Source organism: Scyliorhinus canicula, chromosome 10 (assembly GCF_902713615.1).
Source record: "Scyliorhinus canicula chromosome 10, sScyCan1.1, whole genome shotgun sequence".
In the NCBI taxonomy this organism is placed as follows: Eukaryota; Metazoa; Chordata; class Chondrichthyes; order Carcharhiniformes; family Scyliorhinidae; genus Scyliorhinus; species Scyliorhinus canicula.
In genome coordinates this window covers 176,230,311-176,250,684 of record NC_052155.1, presented here as the reverse complement: position 1 = coordinate 176,250,684, position 20,374 = coordinate 176,230,311, and the positions used below count along the sequence as shown (strand labels likewise).

The window sequence follows — 20,374 nt, the reverse complement described above, 5'->3', positions numbered from 1 at the left end:
GCCTCTTTCGCCTCCTGCACTCCCGGCTCCACCCCAACCCCAAAAATCGCGAGTCCCCAGCCTGGCTTGACCCTGGATCCTACTACCCTCGACACCGTCCTCGCCACCCCCTTCCAGAACTCCTCCAGTGCCGGGCATGCCCAGAACATATGGGCATGGTTCGCTGGACTCCCCAAACACCTGACACACCTGTCTTCGCCCCCAAAGAACTTACGCATCCTAGACCCTGACATGTGGGCCCGGTGCAGCACATTGAATTGGATGAGGCTAAGCCGTGCACATGAGGAGGAAGAGTTAACCCTCTCCAGGGCATCAGCCCATGTCCCATCTTCGATCCGTTCCCCCAGTTCCCCCTCCCACTTAACTTTCAGCTCCTCTACTGACGCCTCCTCCACCTCCTGCATTACCTTGTAGATATCAGATACCTTCCCCTCCCCAACCCAGACCCCCGAAAGCACCCTGTCACTCACCCCCCTCGCGGGAAGTGAAGGGAATCCCTCCACCTGCCGCCTAGCAAACGCCTTTACCTGCAGATACCTGAACATGTCTCCCGGGGGGAGCCCAAATTTCTCCTCCAACTCCCCCAGGCTCGCAAACCTTCCATCAATGAACAGGTCCCTCAGCTGTCTGATGCCCGCTCTGTGCCAACCCTGGAACCCCCCATCAATGTTCCCCGGGTCGAGCCGATGGTTCCCCCTTAACGGGGCCTCAATCGAGCCCCCCACTTCTCCCCTATGTCGCCTCCACTGCCCCCAAATCTTGAGGGTAGCCGCCACCACCGGACTCGTGGTATACCTCGTAGGAGGGAGCGGCCACGACGCCGTTACCAGGGCCCCCAGGCTTGTATCTCCACAGGATGCCCTCTCCATCCGTTTCCATGCTGCCCCCTCCCCCTCCATCACCCACTTGCGCACCAACGACACATTGGCCGCCCAATAATACCCCGGGAGATTGGGTAACGCCAGCCCCCTACCATCTCTACCCCACTCCAAGAAGACCCTCTTCACCCTCGGGGTCCCATGCACCCAAACAAAGCTCATGATGCTGCTAGTCACCCTCCTAAAAAAGGCCCTAGGGATAAAGATGGGCAAACACTGAAAGAGGAACAAGAACCTCGGGAGAACCGTCATTTTGACGGACTGCACTCGACCCGCCAGCGATAGCGGCACCATGTCCCACCTTTTAAATTCCTCCTCCATCTGCTCCACCAGCCTGGTAAAATTAAGCTTATGGAGAGTCCCCCAACTCCTGGCCACCTGCACCCCAGGTATCTGAAACTCTTCACTGCCCTCTTAAACGGGAGCCTCCCAATTCCCTCCTCCTGATCACCCGGGTGTACTACAAATACCTCACTCTTGCCTAAATTTAACTTATAGCCCGAGAAGCTCCCAAACTCCGCCAACAGCTCCATCTCCCCCGGCATTCCCCCTTCTGGATCCGCCACATACAACAGCAGGTCGTCCGCATACAGCGATGCCCGATGTTCCTCCCCACCCCGCACCAGACCCCTCCACCTCCCTGACTCCCTCAACGCCATTGCCAGAGGTCCAATCGCCAGTGCAAAGAGCCAAGGGGGACAGGGGGCACCCCTGCCTGGTCCCACGGTAGAGCCTGAAGTACTCAGATCTCCTTCCATTGGTAACTACACTCGCCATCGGAGCCGCGTAGAGCAACCTCACCCATTTGATGAACCCCTCCCCGAATCCAAACCGCTCCAGCACCTCCCACAGGTACCCCCACTCAACTCTATCAAACGCTTTCTCTGCATCCAGCGCCACCACTATCTCCGCCTCCCCCTCCACTGCCGGCATCATAATAACATTTAGCAATCTCCGCACATTAGTGTTGAGCTGCCGTCCCTTGACAAATCCTGTCTGATCCTCGTGTATCACCCCTGGCACACAGTCCTCTATCCTGGTGACCAGGATCTTCGCCAGCAACTTCGCGTCAACATTGAGGAGCGAGATTGGCCTGTATGATCCACACTGCAAGGGGTCCTTATCCCGCTTCAGGATCAGAGAGATCAGCGCCCGCGACATCGTCGGGGGCAAAGCCCGCCCCCCTCCCATGCCTCATTGAAGGCTCGCACCAACAGGGGGCCCAACAGATCCACATACTTTTTATAAAATTCCACCGGCAACCCATCCGACCCCGGCGCCTTACCCGACTGCATTTGACCAATCCCCCTGACTAGCTCCTCCAACTCTATCGGCGCCCCCAGCCCCTCCACCAGCTCCTCTTGAACTTTTGGGAAACATAGCCTGTTCATGAAGCTCTCCATCCCCCCACCCCCCCCCTCCCCCATCGGTGGCTTCGACCGGTACAGTTCCTCGTAGAAGTCCCTAAAGACCCCGCTTACCTCTGCCCCCTTCTGCACCACATTCCCACCCTTATCCCTCACTCCACCAATTTCCCTAGCCGCATCTCGCCTACGGAGCTGATGCGCCAACATCCTGCTCGCCTTCTCCCCATACTCATATACCATGCCCTGCGCCCTCCTCCACTGTGTCTCCGCCTTTCTGGTGGTCAACAAGTCGAACTTGGCCTGCAAGCTACGCCGTTCCCCCAGCAACCACTCCTCCGGTGCCTCCGCGTACCTCCTGTCCACATCCAGGAGCTCCCCCACCAGTCTCTCCCTCTCCCTCCTCTGCCTCCTTTCCCTGTGGGCCCGGATGGAGATCAGCTCCCCCCGGATCACTGCTTTCAGGGCCTCCCAGACCATCCCCACCCGGACCTCCCCCGTGTCGTTGGTATCAAGATACCCCTCAATACTTCCCCGGACCCTCCTACAGACCTCCTCATCAGCCAGCATCCCCACATCCAGGCGCCATAACGGGCGCTGGTCCCGCGCCTCCCCCATCTCCAGATCAACCCAGTGCGGAGCATGGTCTGAAATTGCTATGGCCGAATACTCGGCATCCTGCACCTTCGGGATCAATCCCCTGCTCAGGACGGAAAAATCTATTCGGGAATAAACCCTATGGACAGGAGAGAAAAAGGAATACTCCCGCGCCCTCAGCCTCCCAAACCTCCAGGGATCTACCCCTCCCATCTGGTCCATAAACCCCCTCAGCACTTTGGCCGCCGCCGGTCTCCTACCCGTCCTTGAACTGGACCCGTCCAGTGGGGGATCCAGCGCTGTGTTAAAGTCTCCCCCCAGGATCAGGCCCCCTGCGTCCAGGTCCGGAATGCGGCCCAACATGCGCCTCATGAAGCCAGCATCATCCCAATTCGGGGCATATACTTTAACCAGCACCACCTTCTCTCCCAGCAGCCTACCCTTCACCATAAAATATCTGCCCTCCTTGTCCGACACCACCTCAGACGCATCGAACGCCACCCTCTTCCCCACCAGAATCGCCACCTCCCTGGTTCTTCGCGTCTAATACTGAGTGAAAAACCTGCCCCACCCATCCCTTCTTCAGACGAACCTGGTCTGCCACCTTCAAGTGGGTCTCCTGGAGCATAGCCACGTCCGCCTTCAGCCCCTTCACGTTCCAGGTGATCAGCCGGATCAGAGGGCAACCCGCCCCCCCTCCCCCTCCGGCTAGCCATAGCTCATCGACTGCTCGCCCCAGGCCAGCACGCCCCGCCCGACCCGTTCCCCATGGCGATAACGTCTCTCCTCCACCCCCCCGGCCCACACCAGCTCCTTCCTGGCCATTCAAGCAGCAACCCGGTATCCCTCCCCCCCCCCCCCCCCCCCCCCCCAAGGCTTGGACCCCTCCTAGCCGCGACGCACCCTCCATGATACTTCCGTGAGTCAGCTGACTTCTGCTGACCCCGGCAACTCCCGCCAAAACCCGTCCCCTCCCGACATGTGGTCATCCCCCTCTTGCCATACCTCCTTGGCACCGCTTCAGCGCGGGGAAAAACCAGTAGAGGCCACGCCCCCAGAGCCAGCTCCACACCCCCGCCCCGCAGCGCGGGAAACCAGAGGAAAGCCCGCGCTTTCATACTGCCACACCCCACCCTTCTGACGCAGCTCCCCAAAATCCAGTTTCACCCCAACCCCCAGCCCCGTACTGAAGAGAAAATAAAAAACACAAACCCCCAACATTCCCCACATAGCCCAAAACCATACCCAACAGACCCACCCGGAAACAGAGCAAAAAACCAGCATAAAAAAAACATGTCAAAATTACAAAACAGCAACAGCAAAAACCACAGTGTGCCCCCAGACTCTAATTCGAGTCCAGCTTCTCCGCCTGTACAAAGGCCCACCCCTCCTCTGGGGACTCGAAGTAGCGGTGCCGGTCCTTATATGTCACCCACAGACGCGCAGGCTGCAGCATTCCAAATTTGACCTGCCTGGCATGCAGCACCGCCTTCGTCCGGTTGAACCCGGCCCGCCGCTTAGCCACCTCCGCACTCCAGTCCTGGTAGATTCGCACTACCGAATTCTCCCACCTGCTACTCCTCTCTTTCTTGGCCCAGCGCAGCACACACTCCCGGTCGCTGAATCGATGGAACCGCACCAGCACCGCCCGCGGGGGCTCATTTGTCTTGGGCCTCCTGGCCAGCACTCTGTGGGCTCCCTCAAGCTCCAGGGGCAAATGGAACGACCCCACTCCCATCAACGAACGCAACATCGTGGTCACATAAGACGGAAGATCCGACCCCTCCAGCCCCTCCGCCAGGCCCAGGATCCTCAAATTCTTTCGCCTCGTGCGAACGTCCAGTTCCTCCAAGCGGTCTTGCCACTTTTTGTGAAGTGCCTCGTGCAACTCCACTTTCCCCACGAGGACCACAGCCTCCTCCTCCCGCTCAGCGGCCTGCTGCTGCAACTCCCGAATGGCCACCTCCTGGGCCGCCTGGGTCTCAAGTAGCCTGTTGGTAGTCGCATTCAGGGAGTCCAGCAACTCAGCCTTCAGCTCCGCAAAACAGCGCAGAAGGGCAGCTTGCTGCGCCTGCGCCCACTTCCACCAGTCCTTGGGTGTTCCGCCGGCCGCCATTTTGTCCTTCTTCCCCCGCTTTTCTGAAGGGAGTAGTTAAGTTAGAAGCAGGGAGGTTGTTTCCGCTGGCGGGTGAAACTCAAAATAGGGGGCATAGTCTCAAAATAAGGGGGAGCAGATTTAGGACTGAACTGAGGAGGAACTTCTTCACCCAAAGGGTTATAAATCTGTGGAATTCCCTTACCAGTGAAGCAGTTACGGCTACCTCATTGAATGTTTTTAAAGCAAAGATAGATAAAGGGTCATGGTGAACGGGCAGGTAAGTGGAGCGGAGTCCAAAAAAGATCAGCCATGATCTTATTGAATGGCAGAGCAGGCTCAAGGGGTCAAATGGCCCATTCCTGCTCCTAGTTCTCACATTCTAAAGCCTCACCAGAGTTGTGTCCAACTGATCCCCTTGCCAAAAGTGGGTCACGAGTTCCTGAGTCAAGTTATTACCATTCAAATGAGTTAGCGAGCTAGACCTGAAGAAAAATATCTGCAAATACTGTAGAATACATAAAATATTGCATACTAAGGGGCATACATGTGACCATGATGTTCACAATTTAAACCTTGTGGAATAGTTTCACAATTGTGATTTTCAGATGCAGGGAAACTCATTTGGCCAGGTTAATTCTCGGGGAGGCAGTAGCGTAGTGGTATTGTCACTGGACTAGTAATAAATGTCCCCATGAAACTCATCTGGTTCACTAGTATCCTTTAGGGAAGGAAATCTGTTGTCCTTACCGATCTGGCCTACATGTGACCTTAGACCCACAGCAATGTGACTGACTCTTAATTGCCCTCAGGGATCAGCAATAAATGCTGGCCCACCCAGTGACACCCACATCCCATAGACAAATGAAAAAAAATGCTTCACACACTTAAGACTCTATAACTGGCAGAAGGGCAGACATCGTCCTTCCTTATAATATGCAATGTTGTAGGTAGCAAAGATTTCTGATGGAAGCTGGCCATACTTCTTCCCTAGCATATGCCAATGTTTGCCATTGAATTGGGTAAGGAAATAACAGAGCAAATTGACCAATTTCAAGCACAATTCCTAAGATAATAAAAATCTTTATTAGTGTCGCAAGTAGGAATACATTAACACTGCAATGAAGTTACTGCGAAAATTCCCTAGTCGCCACACTACGGCGCCTGTTCGGGTACACTGGGGGAGAATTCAGAATGCCCAATTCACCTCACAATCACGTCTTTCGGAACTTGTGGGAGGAAACCGGAGCAGCCGGAGGAAACCCACGCAGACATGGTGAGAACATGCAGACTCCAGACTCCGCAGACAGTGACCCGAACCAGGAATTGAACCCAGGTCCCCGGTGCTGTGAAGCAACAGTACTAACCACTATGCTACTATGCCACCTGTTGAAGCAGTCTCAATGCCTTGGATCCATTCTCCTTCCACAAGTGCAAGCCATTCAGAATAGAGTTGCCAACTGTTACAAAAAATGCATTAAAATAGTGCTATCCAAGAATGGATAAAGATAGGAATGTGAACCATCTTCCTTAATCCAAGTGTAATATTAAATCTCAAGCTTTCTTTTCACCACAGTGGAACTAAGAATTTGTAACCATTATTGTTTATTGGTCCTAGAAAGACTGGAAGTCACAAAATTAATAGGAACTGCAGTGTTCAGATTTCTTGGGTGCGGAAAAAGCACAAATACCTGCACGTACATTGAGTCAAGGGCTCTTTGAGTTGAGCACTCTGATGTTCCCAGCACTCTAATGTTCCCAAGAATGTCGTTCCAAAATTGTGAGCAGCACCTCCTCCTCGTTCCACATATTTCCAATTCAACAAGATCGATCCATCTAGCGGGAGTTCCCAATTGAAATTCTGCGATCGAGCAATGATCAGGAGTCATAGGGGGGATGCAGCTTCTTCTGCCCAAATTCTAGCTATCCTCCTCCTCAAACCTAGCAGTTTCCCTTGACCGGAAATATCATTATTTCCTTTTCCCCCACCTTGTTCCCAACCGCCACAACTTTTGAAAGGCAGAAGCATGGACTGCAGCAAGGGTCAATTTGGAGGGTTCATTTGAGAGAATTTTTATCTCCAGGAGTGCACTGTGAAATCTTTGAAATTATCTACTCAGTCACCTGAAACATTGGTCCCTGAAAATAGCAAGTTGACTAGTTATTTTCTAGTCCTGCCGGAACATGACAACTTGAGCCATGCGTACTGAGGAAAACACCCACAGTGTATACTTAAAGGAAAAGTATAAAGGACTATGTCCAGATATACCAGTAAGGGTAAAACACCTATTAAGTATTTCATGTAGGGAATGAGGAAAACTTTAGCAGCTGATGCATTCACATCATACAGATTCTGTCCTTTTTTTTGCTCCCCACAGGATGATAGCAATTTTGCATTTGTATGAAGTTGTACAAATGAGGAAGCAAGGCTAATCATTCCTACTTGTTATCCAATGTAAACATCAAACATTCCACGGTTTAGGGTATAAACCTTTTTTCTATTTTGCACATGAATGAACCTTTTGCCAGATCAGTCTGAACATTTACATATCCTACACAATACCCATTAAATATTGTGGCTATAGTGAATTGGGCAATTTATTGTGCATTGCGAAGTGGCAGTGGACCTTAATTTTGTGAAAATAAAAAAATATAGTAAAAGTAATCAGAGTCTTTGTGCCTTCAATTAATTTACATCAGAATAAAGTGAAGACAACATAAGCAGTTGTTTCTTTATTAAACTATTATAAAACTTTTAAAATGTCATGGGACTTGTTGCAATTATCATTCTAATCAATTTTCTGTGGTATACTGCAATTTTAAGGGAAAGACCATCTGCCTTTGCGGCTGCAGTTTTCCCCTTTAACCTTTCTGATCATAATCCACATGTTGCAGATTTGAGTAAGACCACTCCCAAATCCCAATGCAATCCATTGTTACAAGTTCAAGTCGTATGTTCCTGACCTTTGCTGGTAACTTGACAGCCCGTCATTCTGACAACATGAAGCTCTCAGGAGGATATCCTGGTAACAACAGGATTTTTTTTATTTTTTTTATTTTACCATATAAATTTACCTTTATCCCCTCCCTCGTGTGCCTTTTAATTCAAAGCAGAAGCATTATATTCAGATACGAGTCTCCAAATACTACTATGGAAGCAGGAAGTGTTTTGAAACAAACGTTAAATCTTACCTGAGTTGGGACTGTAGTTTACCCGCTTTGTTAATAAAATCTTCCCAGATTGGGTAACTCCCCTATGGGGAAAAGAAAACATTGTGAAACACAGCATTTTATAACAACTAATAATTTTTATGTCATATGATAACCAATGAGATTAAACTTCTGACATACATGAAGCATAAAACTTATAATTTTTCTGCATTTTCCATCCAGGTGTGCATTTTCTGATGTCAGATTACCTTGGACTAGAAATTAGGCAGATGCCAAAGGAAGAGTAATGTGGAACATTAGCTGTAAATAAAACGTCTGCCTGTCGATCCTGATTACTTATGTCAGCCACTTTGCTTTCTCTCCAAAAGCATGTGACCCAGCTGAATTATTATAAAACATTGCTAACTGAAGCACATGGTTGGTGTCATAACACATTGTTTTTGCAAATAGAAATTTGCTTTGCATTTGGCCTGTACAATTCCTGACCCAGGAGCACAATTTTGATACCCAGTGTTAATGCGAGTTCTTCGTCAACAACATCTATCCTCTCAAATACAAAACAAGCACAATTTCTCCCACCTTTTTGATATGACTAGGAGTTCTTAATTAGCAACACAAGTAAATAATCAGAAATTTAAATAAAATCTCTGGTGCTTAATTAAAACAATATTCTTATTGTACTTTCAGAATTTGGAGATGGTTGGTCTTGTTGCTACACTTCAATACTGGTATGGCATAATATCCCTAATATGCCCATGATCGTGAATTAGAAGTGGGCCCTGGCAACAAATATATGCAACAGATTAACCAATTACTTTGAAGAAGTCACAAGTGCTGTGGACAAATGTGAACTGGTGGATGTATTGTACTTTGATTTCCAGATGGTATTTGATAAGATGCCATATCAAAGGTTATTGTGGAAAATAAACGAACATGATCTAGGGGGCAAAATACTGGCTACAAACAGGAGACAGTTAGCAAAAATGGGTCTTTTTCTGGTCGGCTGGATGTGACGAGTGGTGTGCCATAGGGATCATCAGTGTTGGGGGTCTCAACCTTTTACAATTTACGTAAACGGCTTGGATGAAGGGACCAAATGTATGGTTGCTAAATTTGCTGAAGACACAAAGGTAGGTAAGAAAGTTGTGAAGAGGACATATGGAGGCCACAAAGGAACATGGATAGATTAAGCGAGTGGGAAAAGATCTGGCAAATTGAGTCTCATGTGGGAAATGTGAAATTGCCCATTTTGGCGGGAAGAATAAAAAAGCTTATTATTTAAATGGTAAGAGATTGCAGATATCTCTGATTCAGAGGATCTGGGTGTCCTCATGCATGAATCGCAAAAGGCTAGTATGCAAGTACAAGTAATTAGGAAAGTAATTAGGAAAACTGATAGAATGTTATTGTTCATTGTGAGCGGAATTTGTTACAAAATTAGGGAGGTCATGCTTCAGCTGTACAGGGCATTGGTGAAACCATATCTGTCGCACTGTGTGAAGTAGGTCTGCTTATTTAAGGAAAGATGCAAATGCTTTTGAAGCAGTTCAGAGAGGTTCACTGGACCAAAACCAGTGGGTTGTCTTAGGCGGAAAGTTTTTTGACAGGTTAGGTTTGTATCCACTGCAGTCTAGAAGAGTAAGAGGCAACTTGATTAAAACATACAAGATCCTGAGGGGTCTTGACAGGGTGGATGTGGAGAGAATGTTTCCGCTTGTGGGAGGATCTAGAACTAGGGGTCACTACTTAAAAACAAGGGGTCGCTCATTTAAGTCAAAGATTAGGAGATTTTTTTCTCTCTCGGAGTTATGAGTCTTAGGACTCTTTGTCAACAGGCAGTGGAAGTAGGGTCTTTGAATATTTTTAAGGCAGAGCTAGATAGATTATTGATTAACATGAGTGTGAAAAGTTATCGGGGGTAGGCTGGAATGTGGGGTTGAGGTTACAAACATATCAGCCATGATCTAATTGAATGGCAGAGCAGGATGAGTGGCCTAGTCCTGATCCTAATTCTGAAGTAATTACACTAATCTGATGAACAGCATCCTGCATCATATACTGTGCATTCAGACAAGCAGTAAATAAAAGTCAGTTCCTCAGTGAAAAGCAGCTAGGATTGTGGGGGATCAAAGTGCTTTACGGACCTATATAATCACTACAAGTAGTGGTCAGGTGCAAAAGATAAATTAAAAAGGCCAATCCAATCATCGCATTAATCTCAGGAGGCTCGATTATAAAGGCGTGGAACTGGTGTCAGTTAAAACATTCTGGTTAGACCCCATATTTGGTAAGTATACCTATCCATGCTAACCAATGTGTACAAGGGAGTCTTAACCAAGGTTTACCAGTGAAGACCACAGAAAAATGCCCAATTACAGGTACCAGACCCTGTATTTGGGAGGCTCAGGATCAGACATGTGGCAAGGCCTAGCAACTATGAAAAATAAAGAATAAAAGGGTATTATTCAAATTTCTAATCAGGGCCCCAGCTTCAAATGTAATGGCTTGCAGGTCCAGATAAGGGGTCTGGTACCTGTAGTCGTACCACTGCTTACGCTAATCAGGGTTACCTGAAGCCACGTGGAAAGTACCTCAATCCTGAATGACAGCCCAGTCCTCCAGGTTACATTAAATGAGTCGGGTTAACCATTCTGTCTCAAGTGTCAGATTACGAAATCTTTTCAAAGGGTCATTCAATGAGTTCCTATCTTTCATTGCTGGACATACCTCCGTGGACCAATGTGATTCCAAAGAAAATCCACTAAAGCTCTTCTGTCTCCAACCCCTGCAGAGTCCATCAGTCTACTCTTGATAATGAAAATGTTTCCCATCCATAAAAAAATGTAATCATTTGAAATATTGAGCCAAATGAAAATGTAAAAAAGATCAGATAATTTGAATTAAGCAACATTTAATTTAGAAGAGCAGATTATATCACTAGTCAGTCATTAAATGTCCAAGCACAGTCATTTAAACTGTCAGTAGGTGAATGGCAGATAGGAGGTATACGAGAAGCACAAATCACCATAAAACATGCCTCCTTCTGTGATGTGATCAGGTAGCAGCTGATCAGAATTCATCATTGATGTTGTAGTGCATTTGTTGCTACACTAAGGATTAATAACATTCATTGTCAATGTTTGCTTTAATTTTGTGTGTTAGCAAAGCCATTGTATAATGGATAAAACATGCAAGATTTATTTGAGATGGCGCATTTTGTTGGGGTTTGGCTTACAAGCTCACAATTATACTTAATTCTTGACACCCGATTTAAGCAGAACTCAAATACTCATTTGATACTAAATTAAAGCACAACAGTTCAAAAAGGTAGCAGTGTAAACTTATCTAAAAATGGCACGGAAACAACACTCGGACCTAAATTCAAACCATTATTTTTCACCATATTAAAGCACAAAGACAGCATAAAAATCTTACTGGTATCCTAGCACCAGTTTCCACAGCAACAAAGATGCTGCCAATAAATCTGTGTTCTCCTTTGAAGCAGTGAACTTGTTGTGGATATAATATAATGCTAGAGATTGATCTTAGGGAGATCAACAGATATTTATTAGGTAGGGATATCAAGGAATTTTCCAGCAGTAATTCATTCATAATTTTTCTTTCCTTATCTACATCAGCAAGGAGGAACCATTTGGCCTCTACTCAACATCACTTAAAAACTGGCTGTATTAAGATCCATTGCATATTCCTGCATTCTCTAAATCGCCTTTATTTAAGGGTATTACTTTCTTATATTTGTAAAGAACTTGAGGAGTGGCAGCCAAACTGCCAATAAGCAAGCTTCACTTTTCAATAAGATCATGATTGCTTCTTAACTCCACTTTCCCACACTAACCCTCTTCCCTGCAATCTCCTCAGTCAAAAATTCTCTCAACCTCAGCCTTGAATGCCCTCTATAGCCCACAGGGGCAGAAAATTCCAAAGATTTACAACCCTCCCAAGTGAAGAAATTTTTCATCTCTGTCCTAGTTCTAGACTCCCCAATCAGGGGAAACAGTCTCTCAGCAATATAGCTCAGTGGGTCAGCAAATGGGTTCAGTTCCCGTACCCCCTGAAGGCCCGTCTTCTCAACCTTGCATCTCACCTGAGGTGTGGTGATCCTCAGGTTAAATCACCACCTGTCAGCTCTCACCCTCAAAGGGGAAAGCCACCTATGGTCATCTGGGGCTATGGCGACTTTATCTTTACACCTGACAAGCCCCCTCAGAATATTGTGTATTTCACTGAGCTCATTTTTCATTCTTCTAGACTGCAGAAAGTATAAGCCAAATTGACTCAAACCTTCCTCATAGGAGACTTTCTCATCTCAGGAATCAATCTAGCAAACCTACATTGCACTCCCTCCAAAGCAAGTATTTTCTTCATCAGCTGTGGAAGACAAAACTAAACACAACACACCAAGTGTTGTCTCACCAAAGCTTTTTACAATTGAAACAAAACTCCCTTACTTTTGTACACCACCCCTCTCTTAATAAAGACCAACATATCACAAATCTTTATCTTGTGCAACTACCTTTCATCACAACAGTATCAATTTTGTTTGGAAATTCAAATCCAGTACATGCGCCGCCGCCGCCCCCCCCCCCCCCCCCCCTCAATCTAGCCAGCTACTTGCATCCTTAAAACCTCGTATAGATTTGTGAAACACAATTTCCCTTTCATAACATCATGCTGACTGCCTGTTTTTATATTTACTTTAGTGCTCTGTTACCATGATCTTAATAGCAGATTCCAGCTTTTCCCCCAATATCAGGCTAACTAGCCTGTAGTTCAGTTTTTTCTCTCCCTTCTTTCTTGAATAACACTCTTATATTTGCTACCTTCCAATCTACTGGGTCAGTGCCTGTAATCTCCAGTCGCCGGGCGGACGCAGCCAGAGAATCCCGCCCAATGTGTTAACATCTCTGCTGCAAAAATTATCTTTCTTTTTAAATTCACAAAAGCTTGCTGCTGGAATGTATCTAAATTGGGACAAGCCACCCTGAGGGGTAAGAGAAGACATACACCTCACATTAAAAAAAACTTGATTATGAACAAAAGTAAAACAAACTATGTCCGTGACAATATAGGATTTCTCCCCTTTTTATCATAGAATTTACAGTGCAGAAGGAGGCCATTCGGCCCATCGAGTCTGCAACGGCTCTTGGAAAGAGCACCCTACCCAAGGTCAACACCTCCACCCTATCCCCATAACCCAGTAACCCCACCCAACACTAAGGGCAATTTTGGGCATTAAGGGTAATTTATCATGGCCAATCCACCTAACCAGCACATCTTTGGACTGTGGGAGGAAACCGGAGCACCCGGAGGAAACCCACGCACACACGGGGAGGATGGGCAGACTCCGCACAGACAGTGACCCAGCCGGAATCGAACCTGGGACCCTGGAGCTGTGAAGCAATTGCGCTATCCACAATGCTACCGTGCTGTATTGATTGAACACTACCCTTAAACTTTTTATTTAGTTAACCATGAATAATATTTAAATTGTGTCCCAATTGTAATCTAATTTCCTAACCTACCTTAAACTCACTCTTTATGTCTATGTAATGGGCTTTAAATTTTGACTCTAGTTTCAAACTTTGGTATGTCACATCAAACTCAATGCGAAATTGTATGCTATCTGATCACTATTCCTCAAAGGATTCCTAATCATCAGATTACTAATTAACCTGGTCTCATTACAGTAAAAATAGACTGTTTTGTGAAGAATTATTGAACTAATCTTCCAAAATCACGAGGAGGAATTATTCTTACGACCATATACTCTTAAAATAAATTTGTCAACCAGAATTATCATATCTGTGCTGTGCGAGGGGAGGGGGGTGGGAATAAAAACACTTAAACCAATATGTTCTATCTTGCAAAATACCCTAAATTAATCACCTCACATTATTCTAACCACTACTATCAGTAAGAAACATGCAATTAGCTAGATTTCCCTCTGCAGTCATAGCGAAGCTATCAGGGCACATCCTACAGTTTTATTTTTCACTGTTTTCACAATGGACAGAGCACGGAAACACCATGTTCATAACATTTTACTGAAATCCTAGCAACAACTCTGAATAATACTGAAACTTGAATGTTCTTACTATTCATGAGTCTAACAGAAATAGATTATCACATTGAAGAACAAATAATTTTGGTTGTTTAGACTTACTGCTCTTTTACAGAGCTTTGTACTATGTTTTAATTGTAGGACCTCATCTGGGAGGATCAAAACAGTATATCAGTCACTGGTCTGTCAATTAGAGACCCTTCAATGCAGCCAGACTTTGACAATTTTCACCAACCCACTGTGCTTAGTTTAACAATCTCACTCTGAAATGGTCTAACATCCAAAAAAGCCACAGGGTGTTCAAATAACCAAGTTGGATTCAAAACACACGACTTAGGAGGTCAGAGGACACAGTGTTGGTCTGTTGCAGACATATTTAATTCTGTTTTAGGCTTAGAATGCTCCACAAGTCTGGGAGAAGCTGTTCAACTTCTTTGTTTCTACTTTGCAAATTATATATGCATGTTACCTGTCAAAACAGCCTTTCTTTTGGTTTAGTGGCCTGTACATAACAAATAATTTGCCAAACAAATTGACCTGAATTTCAAGAATAATATATCACAGAATAACTAAGCATCGGGGATTATTTGGCCTCTGGATTGTATGCCGCTCCTTCGAAGAGCAAATGTTGTTAGTCAGTTAGTCCCACTCGCTTGCTATTTCCCCATATACATCAGTTTTTTCACCTAGTATTTATCCAATTGGCAAGTGGAACTCTGTATTAACTGCAATTAAATTAAAATGGCAGAAAACAAAATAAAATTGACACATAAAACACTATTCCAGAGTGATAGTACAAAATCTACCACATCCCATGGGCTTAAGATGGGAGGAAATTCTCCCAAAACACATCATGCCCAAATCACTATGATTTATAACTTCAAGAGAAATTAAATAGATTTGTAAGTGAAACTCAAGTATCAAAAAGAAACTCCTCGAAATAATGCACCATTTTGAACAAAACGTTAAGCTAATTAGTTGCTACAATTAGCCAAATATTACTGCTGCAACTTTGCAAATTATTTTTAAATCAATACATTTCACATCTGTTGGCAACTGATGGTTTACCCACAGCAGCATAAAGAAACATTTGTTTAGAAAGCAGCATATATTTTTCAAAATAAATTACTTACTGAACAAGAAAAACTCCATGAAACTTAAAGAAAATTGAGGATGCTACAAATCAAAGGTATGCATAGTTTGAAGCTATAGTCCATTTTCTTAAATTACAAATTTCTCCATAATTCTTAAATGAGACATCCATTTGGCTTGAAAGAACTAGCAACTCAAAAGTTTTTTTTACAAACGAAATCCAATTAGATTCAGGTCAACTTTAGAGGTCACTGCTCTCCTTATTAGCAAATCATGGAATGACAGTCCTTCACAATCAACTTACAACAAATACAGGATGACACACAATTGCAGTCTTGGTTTTGTGCCTTCAATCTGGATTGGTTTTGCATCCATTTAAATCTGTTTCACTTAAAAACACAGATGAAAGGTCAGGCTTCAAAATTACCAAATCCAAAACAAGCTGTTCCTTGCTGAGTTAAGCGTGCCTTAATCTTTCACTTCCCCAACTACACTTAATATAACAAAATCTAAATTTCTGACACGGGCAGACATCGCTAATTACTGGAAAATATGTAAATGATAGTACTCCAGCCTTCCAATTTTGCTTCCTTGCTGTGCTGTCACCTAATACCTATTCAGCACTTGCTGATAATTTTCAGGCTCTCAGACGTGAATCCACGTAGTGATTTCACAGAACAATATACCACATTACCAGACCACCCATGCACAGATACTTACATTTTAATCAAAAGCTAATGCAGATTAAGGCTGTATCGATGTACCACTCTGTGCAAATTGAAAAAGATATGCGAGTCATGCTCCTGGAAGCATCTCCCACCTTTATTTTGCTTTTTAGTATCCTGAGACATCGGCATTTTTGTGCTGGTATGCATCTACAACCACTGCATCAAATCAAAAAAATGCCAGCTTTACTGTAAGACGCTAAATAAATATTTGCGCAATATTTTAAAATGCCCAGGAGGAACAGGATACAGATTGTAGCTTGTCACCTGCAACACAAATAAACTTCTGAAAATTTGGGAATGCTGTGGCTGGGGGGAAAAATTTAAACATTTTGACTGCAGTCATCTGAGATGATTCATACCTCCTATCTGATCATTCAGGACTGATATTATAGGCAACTTGGAAACAAGATGGCCCTCACTGTTGATAGACAATCTGGAGACGAGTAGAAAAAAACTGTCATGACACACATTGACCTGTTTACATATTTCAACATCCTTGGTCCCCACATTCCCATATTGTTCAGTCTAACCCAGGGCAGCAACTGCAACCCATATTCCAGGATTCCATCCCAATCATGCAAAACTAACTGCGCAAAATCTAATAAGCACAACCAAGGAAGTGAATAAAATGCCTCCATTCAAATTCAAGGGACAACATATATGCAGCTGTATTGCTGGGATAAGGAATTTAATCTGTGGGTGACAGTGGGCATAAATGCATACTGCACCACTTTATGAAATTTCATGTTGATGCTCCATGACAACCTGAAAATACCACACAAATTGATGTATTTCTTGATCTGCCCATAAGAAAGTGTTATAGCAGTGCAAATGAACTCAATTATTCAAACCCTTCCATCAACCTTGTCAACCAAAAAAATGCTTCACAAATCTGTACCCAGGGCAATTCAATTTGCACGAAGTTTAAATTGTCAAAATAGTGGCCAGATGACTTAATATGCAATTTACAGATCGTGCAAAGTTAAACATTCTCAGTTAGGGATTAGGTGGGGTGTGATTACAGAAATGCTACCATTAGAATTAGAATTCCTGCAGTGCAGAAGGGGGCCATTCGGCCCATCATGTCTGACCCTCAAAGACTGGGAAGAAACAGGAGCATCTGGAGAATACCTACACAGGCATGGGGAGAACATGCAAACTCCATACAGACAGTGACCCAAAGTCGGAACTGAACCCAGGTTCTAGCGCTGCGAGGCAACAATGCTAACCACTGTGCCACCGTGCTGTCCACATTAGTTTCAACATTCCTGATCAAGAGGATGTCAAATCCATCAAGGTTTCCACTTCTCAAGTGATTTCTCCAAGAAAATACATGTCAGGTGAAAACAGGGTTTGGATCAGTTGCAATGTCTTGCTTGATGAAATAGTTAGCACTGAAGGTCTAGAGTGGTGCATGAAAAATTGAAGAATGCCAGAGGGTTGTTTTCTCCATCATTTAAGGTTGGAACACATTTTTTGTCTCACAGTAAATTAAGGGATTGAGGAGTAAGTGGGAAAATGTAGTTGAAGCTCAAGATCAGCCATGATCATATTGAACAGCAGGACAGGCTCGATAGGCCATTTGTGTCTACTCATGTTCCTATTTCTTGTGTTCTGGATCTGTACCCCACCAGAAGTAACCACCTTCAAGTGAGGAGGCAGGCAGCAAATTAGCAACAAAAAAACGTTTTCTTTCCAAACCAAAATGGACTTGGGAATTTGCTTTACATTACAGATACAAACTCTCCAATGTCTCAAACACTAAATATGCCATGTAGCTGGGCCATATAGACACGGTTCCAGATTCAACACACACGGTGTTATTAGCCGATTTCAACCAGGGTTTAAGTAGGAGTGATACAATTGGCCTCAAGCACTCCTTGCTCATTGAGGAGAAAATTAGTCACCCACACATCCACATACTCCTGCCACTCGACCCTCCCAAAACTGGATTTGCTTGAGTTGCCTTCAAAAGGCTCAAAAGGGCATTGCAATCAACGCCTTTGTAACCCAACAATAGTCAATAGCTTCAAGAAAGGGAAATGCAAAAAAAAAATCTGAAAAAATAAATTATCCAATTTCCAGTTCGCATAAGAATTATATTGCACTGGATTTGAATCTAGTTCATCACTGGAAAAGGCAGCAAATGAATTTGCACTATTCATAAGATTTTACGCCCAAAGAAAATACACCTCCTTTCAGGGAAAAAAAAATCACATAACCCAGTCACAATAAAATCTACATAAATTTAGTGCCTAATGGCACACTTTGACAGGAATTAACATTATCCTTTTACAGGGACACCAGCATACACAATGTCAATGGGAAAATTATAGGAGTACAAATCGAGTGACAAAATAATTGGGTTAAAAATTATAATCGCTTAAAGCATGCCCTGGCGAGCAGTGTCACAAGATGACAAATTGTTGAAATAGATTTTGCAAAAAAATTCATTTGGTAAACACATTTTTAAAAACATACAACCTGTTTAAAATCAACTGGGCAAGAACGCTGCATAACCACTTGAAGTTAAACAGGTTTTTATTTGAGGACTAGGAGGTAAACTGAAAATGTGCCAAATCCACTGTTCATCTCGGTAAAATGCTTATTCGATTCAAGTCCAAGTACCGAGCTTCTGAACGTCAATACTAAATAAATGAAAATTCCCAAGTCAGTTCGGCAGAAATAATTTCACATGCTTCAATCAAACTCGAACACCAAGATAGATTCGTTTGCAGAAAAGCGGTTTATACGTTCGCTAAAAATGAAAACAGCTCCCAGTGCGGATTACAACCTTAACATTTGAAGGGGGGGGGGATCGTGAATCATGGAACTGCCTATGTACATGTAGTGTGCAAAATTCCAACTGTACCAAGAAAAACCAGTAGCGTATATTTATATTATTAGAAACTTGACAGGTGCAGTTTCCAAACTGGTTATTATAGCCTTCCAAACAGTTTTTGTTGAAAAATATTTGCGACCAGAAACACCACGAATTCAGGGGCACACTTGTGCATTTTAGTTTTTAATCCAGTCAATGTATATATTTTCCTCGGAAACCTACAAGGGAAAAAGGACAAACCGCCGTCCCCATCGCCCTAATAATGTTCGACAATTAACTTTGTGTACATTCTGGCCACTGTCACAAATCCCCCTTCCTTGTGGGTGGCAACAGCAAACAAGTGCAAACGCGCGAACTCCTTGCTTAATCTATTCCATGCAATGATCAGGGGGATAATTAATACTTTTAAGCCACCAACCTTCATGTCGCCGATGATGGTCTGGAAGAGTCCTCCAAGCGCACTGCATTCCTTCTCTATAACAGCCTCCATTTTTCCGAATAAAACACACACACAAAAAAAAGCCTGGCGTCCACAAACCAAAGGATGAAAATACCTTCACACTCTGCGCTCCGAGTGAGAGAGGGGAGGGAGGGGAGAGCGAAACAATTCCCTCACAGTCCACCCAACAGTTGCGCCCGTCCTCCTGAGCAAAAATAAATAAATAAAAAGCCTTTCCTTCTGAGGAAGAGAAAAGTGGCGGTGAAGGGGGATCAATGCTGCGAAAAGGTGTTTGTTGGGAGACGATTGCAAAACAATAAAAAATACGCGCTACTATTGTCTGCAGTCAGTGTTTATCGCCGGAGTGAGTGAGTGAGAGCTGCTGCTCTTTTCGCAATGCCGAGAATTGCCATTGTTCTCCTCACGGATCATGTCGACATTATGCGGCAGGTTGCGAAGAGGGGAAAAAAAGGGGGGCGGAAAACACACCGGGAGGAGGAGGGGGGGGGGGGGGGGGGCGTGGACAGAGTGCTTGCTTTCTTGCTGAGTGCACCGATGAACAAAAGAAAACACCCTCCGACCCGGGGTGGGGAGAAAGAAAATGAAAGCGGCTCTCACAGCACAGGGAAGGGAAGTGAAAGCAACAGCCACCGCGACCGGCCTCGGCTGGATGGAACGACGATCGGGGGCTCGGGGGGGGCTCGGGGGGGCGGGCTAGCCACGCGCACGCGCTCTCGGGCAGCGCGCGGCACCTAGGTGACGTCAATGGCTCAGTTTTCCCTCCCCCGGAGGGCCGGCGGTTTGGTGCGCGTGCCGGTGAAGCCCCGCCTGCACGCACGCGCGCGAGGTTGGGGGGGGGGGGCTGTCCGTTAAAAACCGTTGAGGAAGCCGACGGGCTCCCGAGCCCTGCAAAAGGTTGTCTGCTTCCCCCCCCCGGCCTTCTTCCTCAACGAGTAAGCTTGACGCTTTTTGCTATCGAGTGGCTATATATATATATATATATATGTTGAATGACACAGGATTTGCAGCATTGTGTGCAACTACGATGTTTATTCTCCTCGGGGACCTCTTTACCCCCCCCCCCCC

The 20,374-nt window shown here is 45.2% G+C and overlaps 1 protein-coding gene across 19 annotated transcripts in view; it reads right to left on the bottom strand.

Annotated features, from left to right (window-relative positions):
• Positions 1–19,984, bottom strand: part of LOC119972793 (protein MTSS 1-like) — a 183,470-nt gene extending 163,486 nt beyond the window's left edge. For 8 of the 19 annotated variants that reach the window (XM_038810180.1, XM_038810181.1, XM_038810190.1 and 5 more), the window contains exons 1-2: positions 19,268–19,983; positions 8,127–8,188 (exon numbers count right to left, since the gene is read on the bottom strand). In XM_038810180.1, the coding sequence (XP_038666108.1) occupies positions 8,127–8,188; positions 19,268–19,339 (134 nt within the window). In that variant the 5' untranslated portion in view covers positions 19,340–19,983. Of the gene's footprint in view, positions 1–8,126; positions 8,189–19,267 lie in introns of those variants that run through there. The other 11 variants (XM_038810182.1, XM_038810188.1, XM_038810184.1 and 8 more) reach the window with 4 other exon arrangements.
• Between the last annotated feature and the right edge of the window lie 390 nt (positions 19,985–20,374).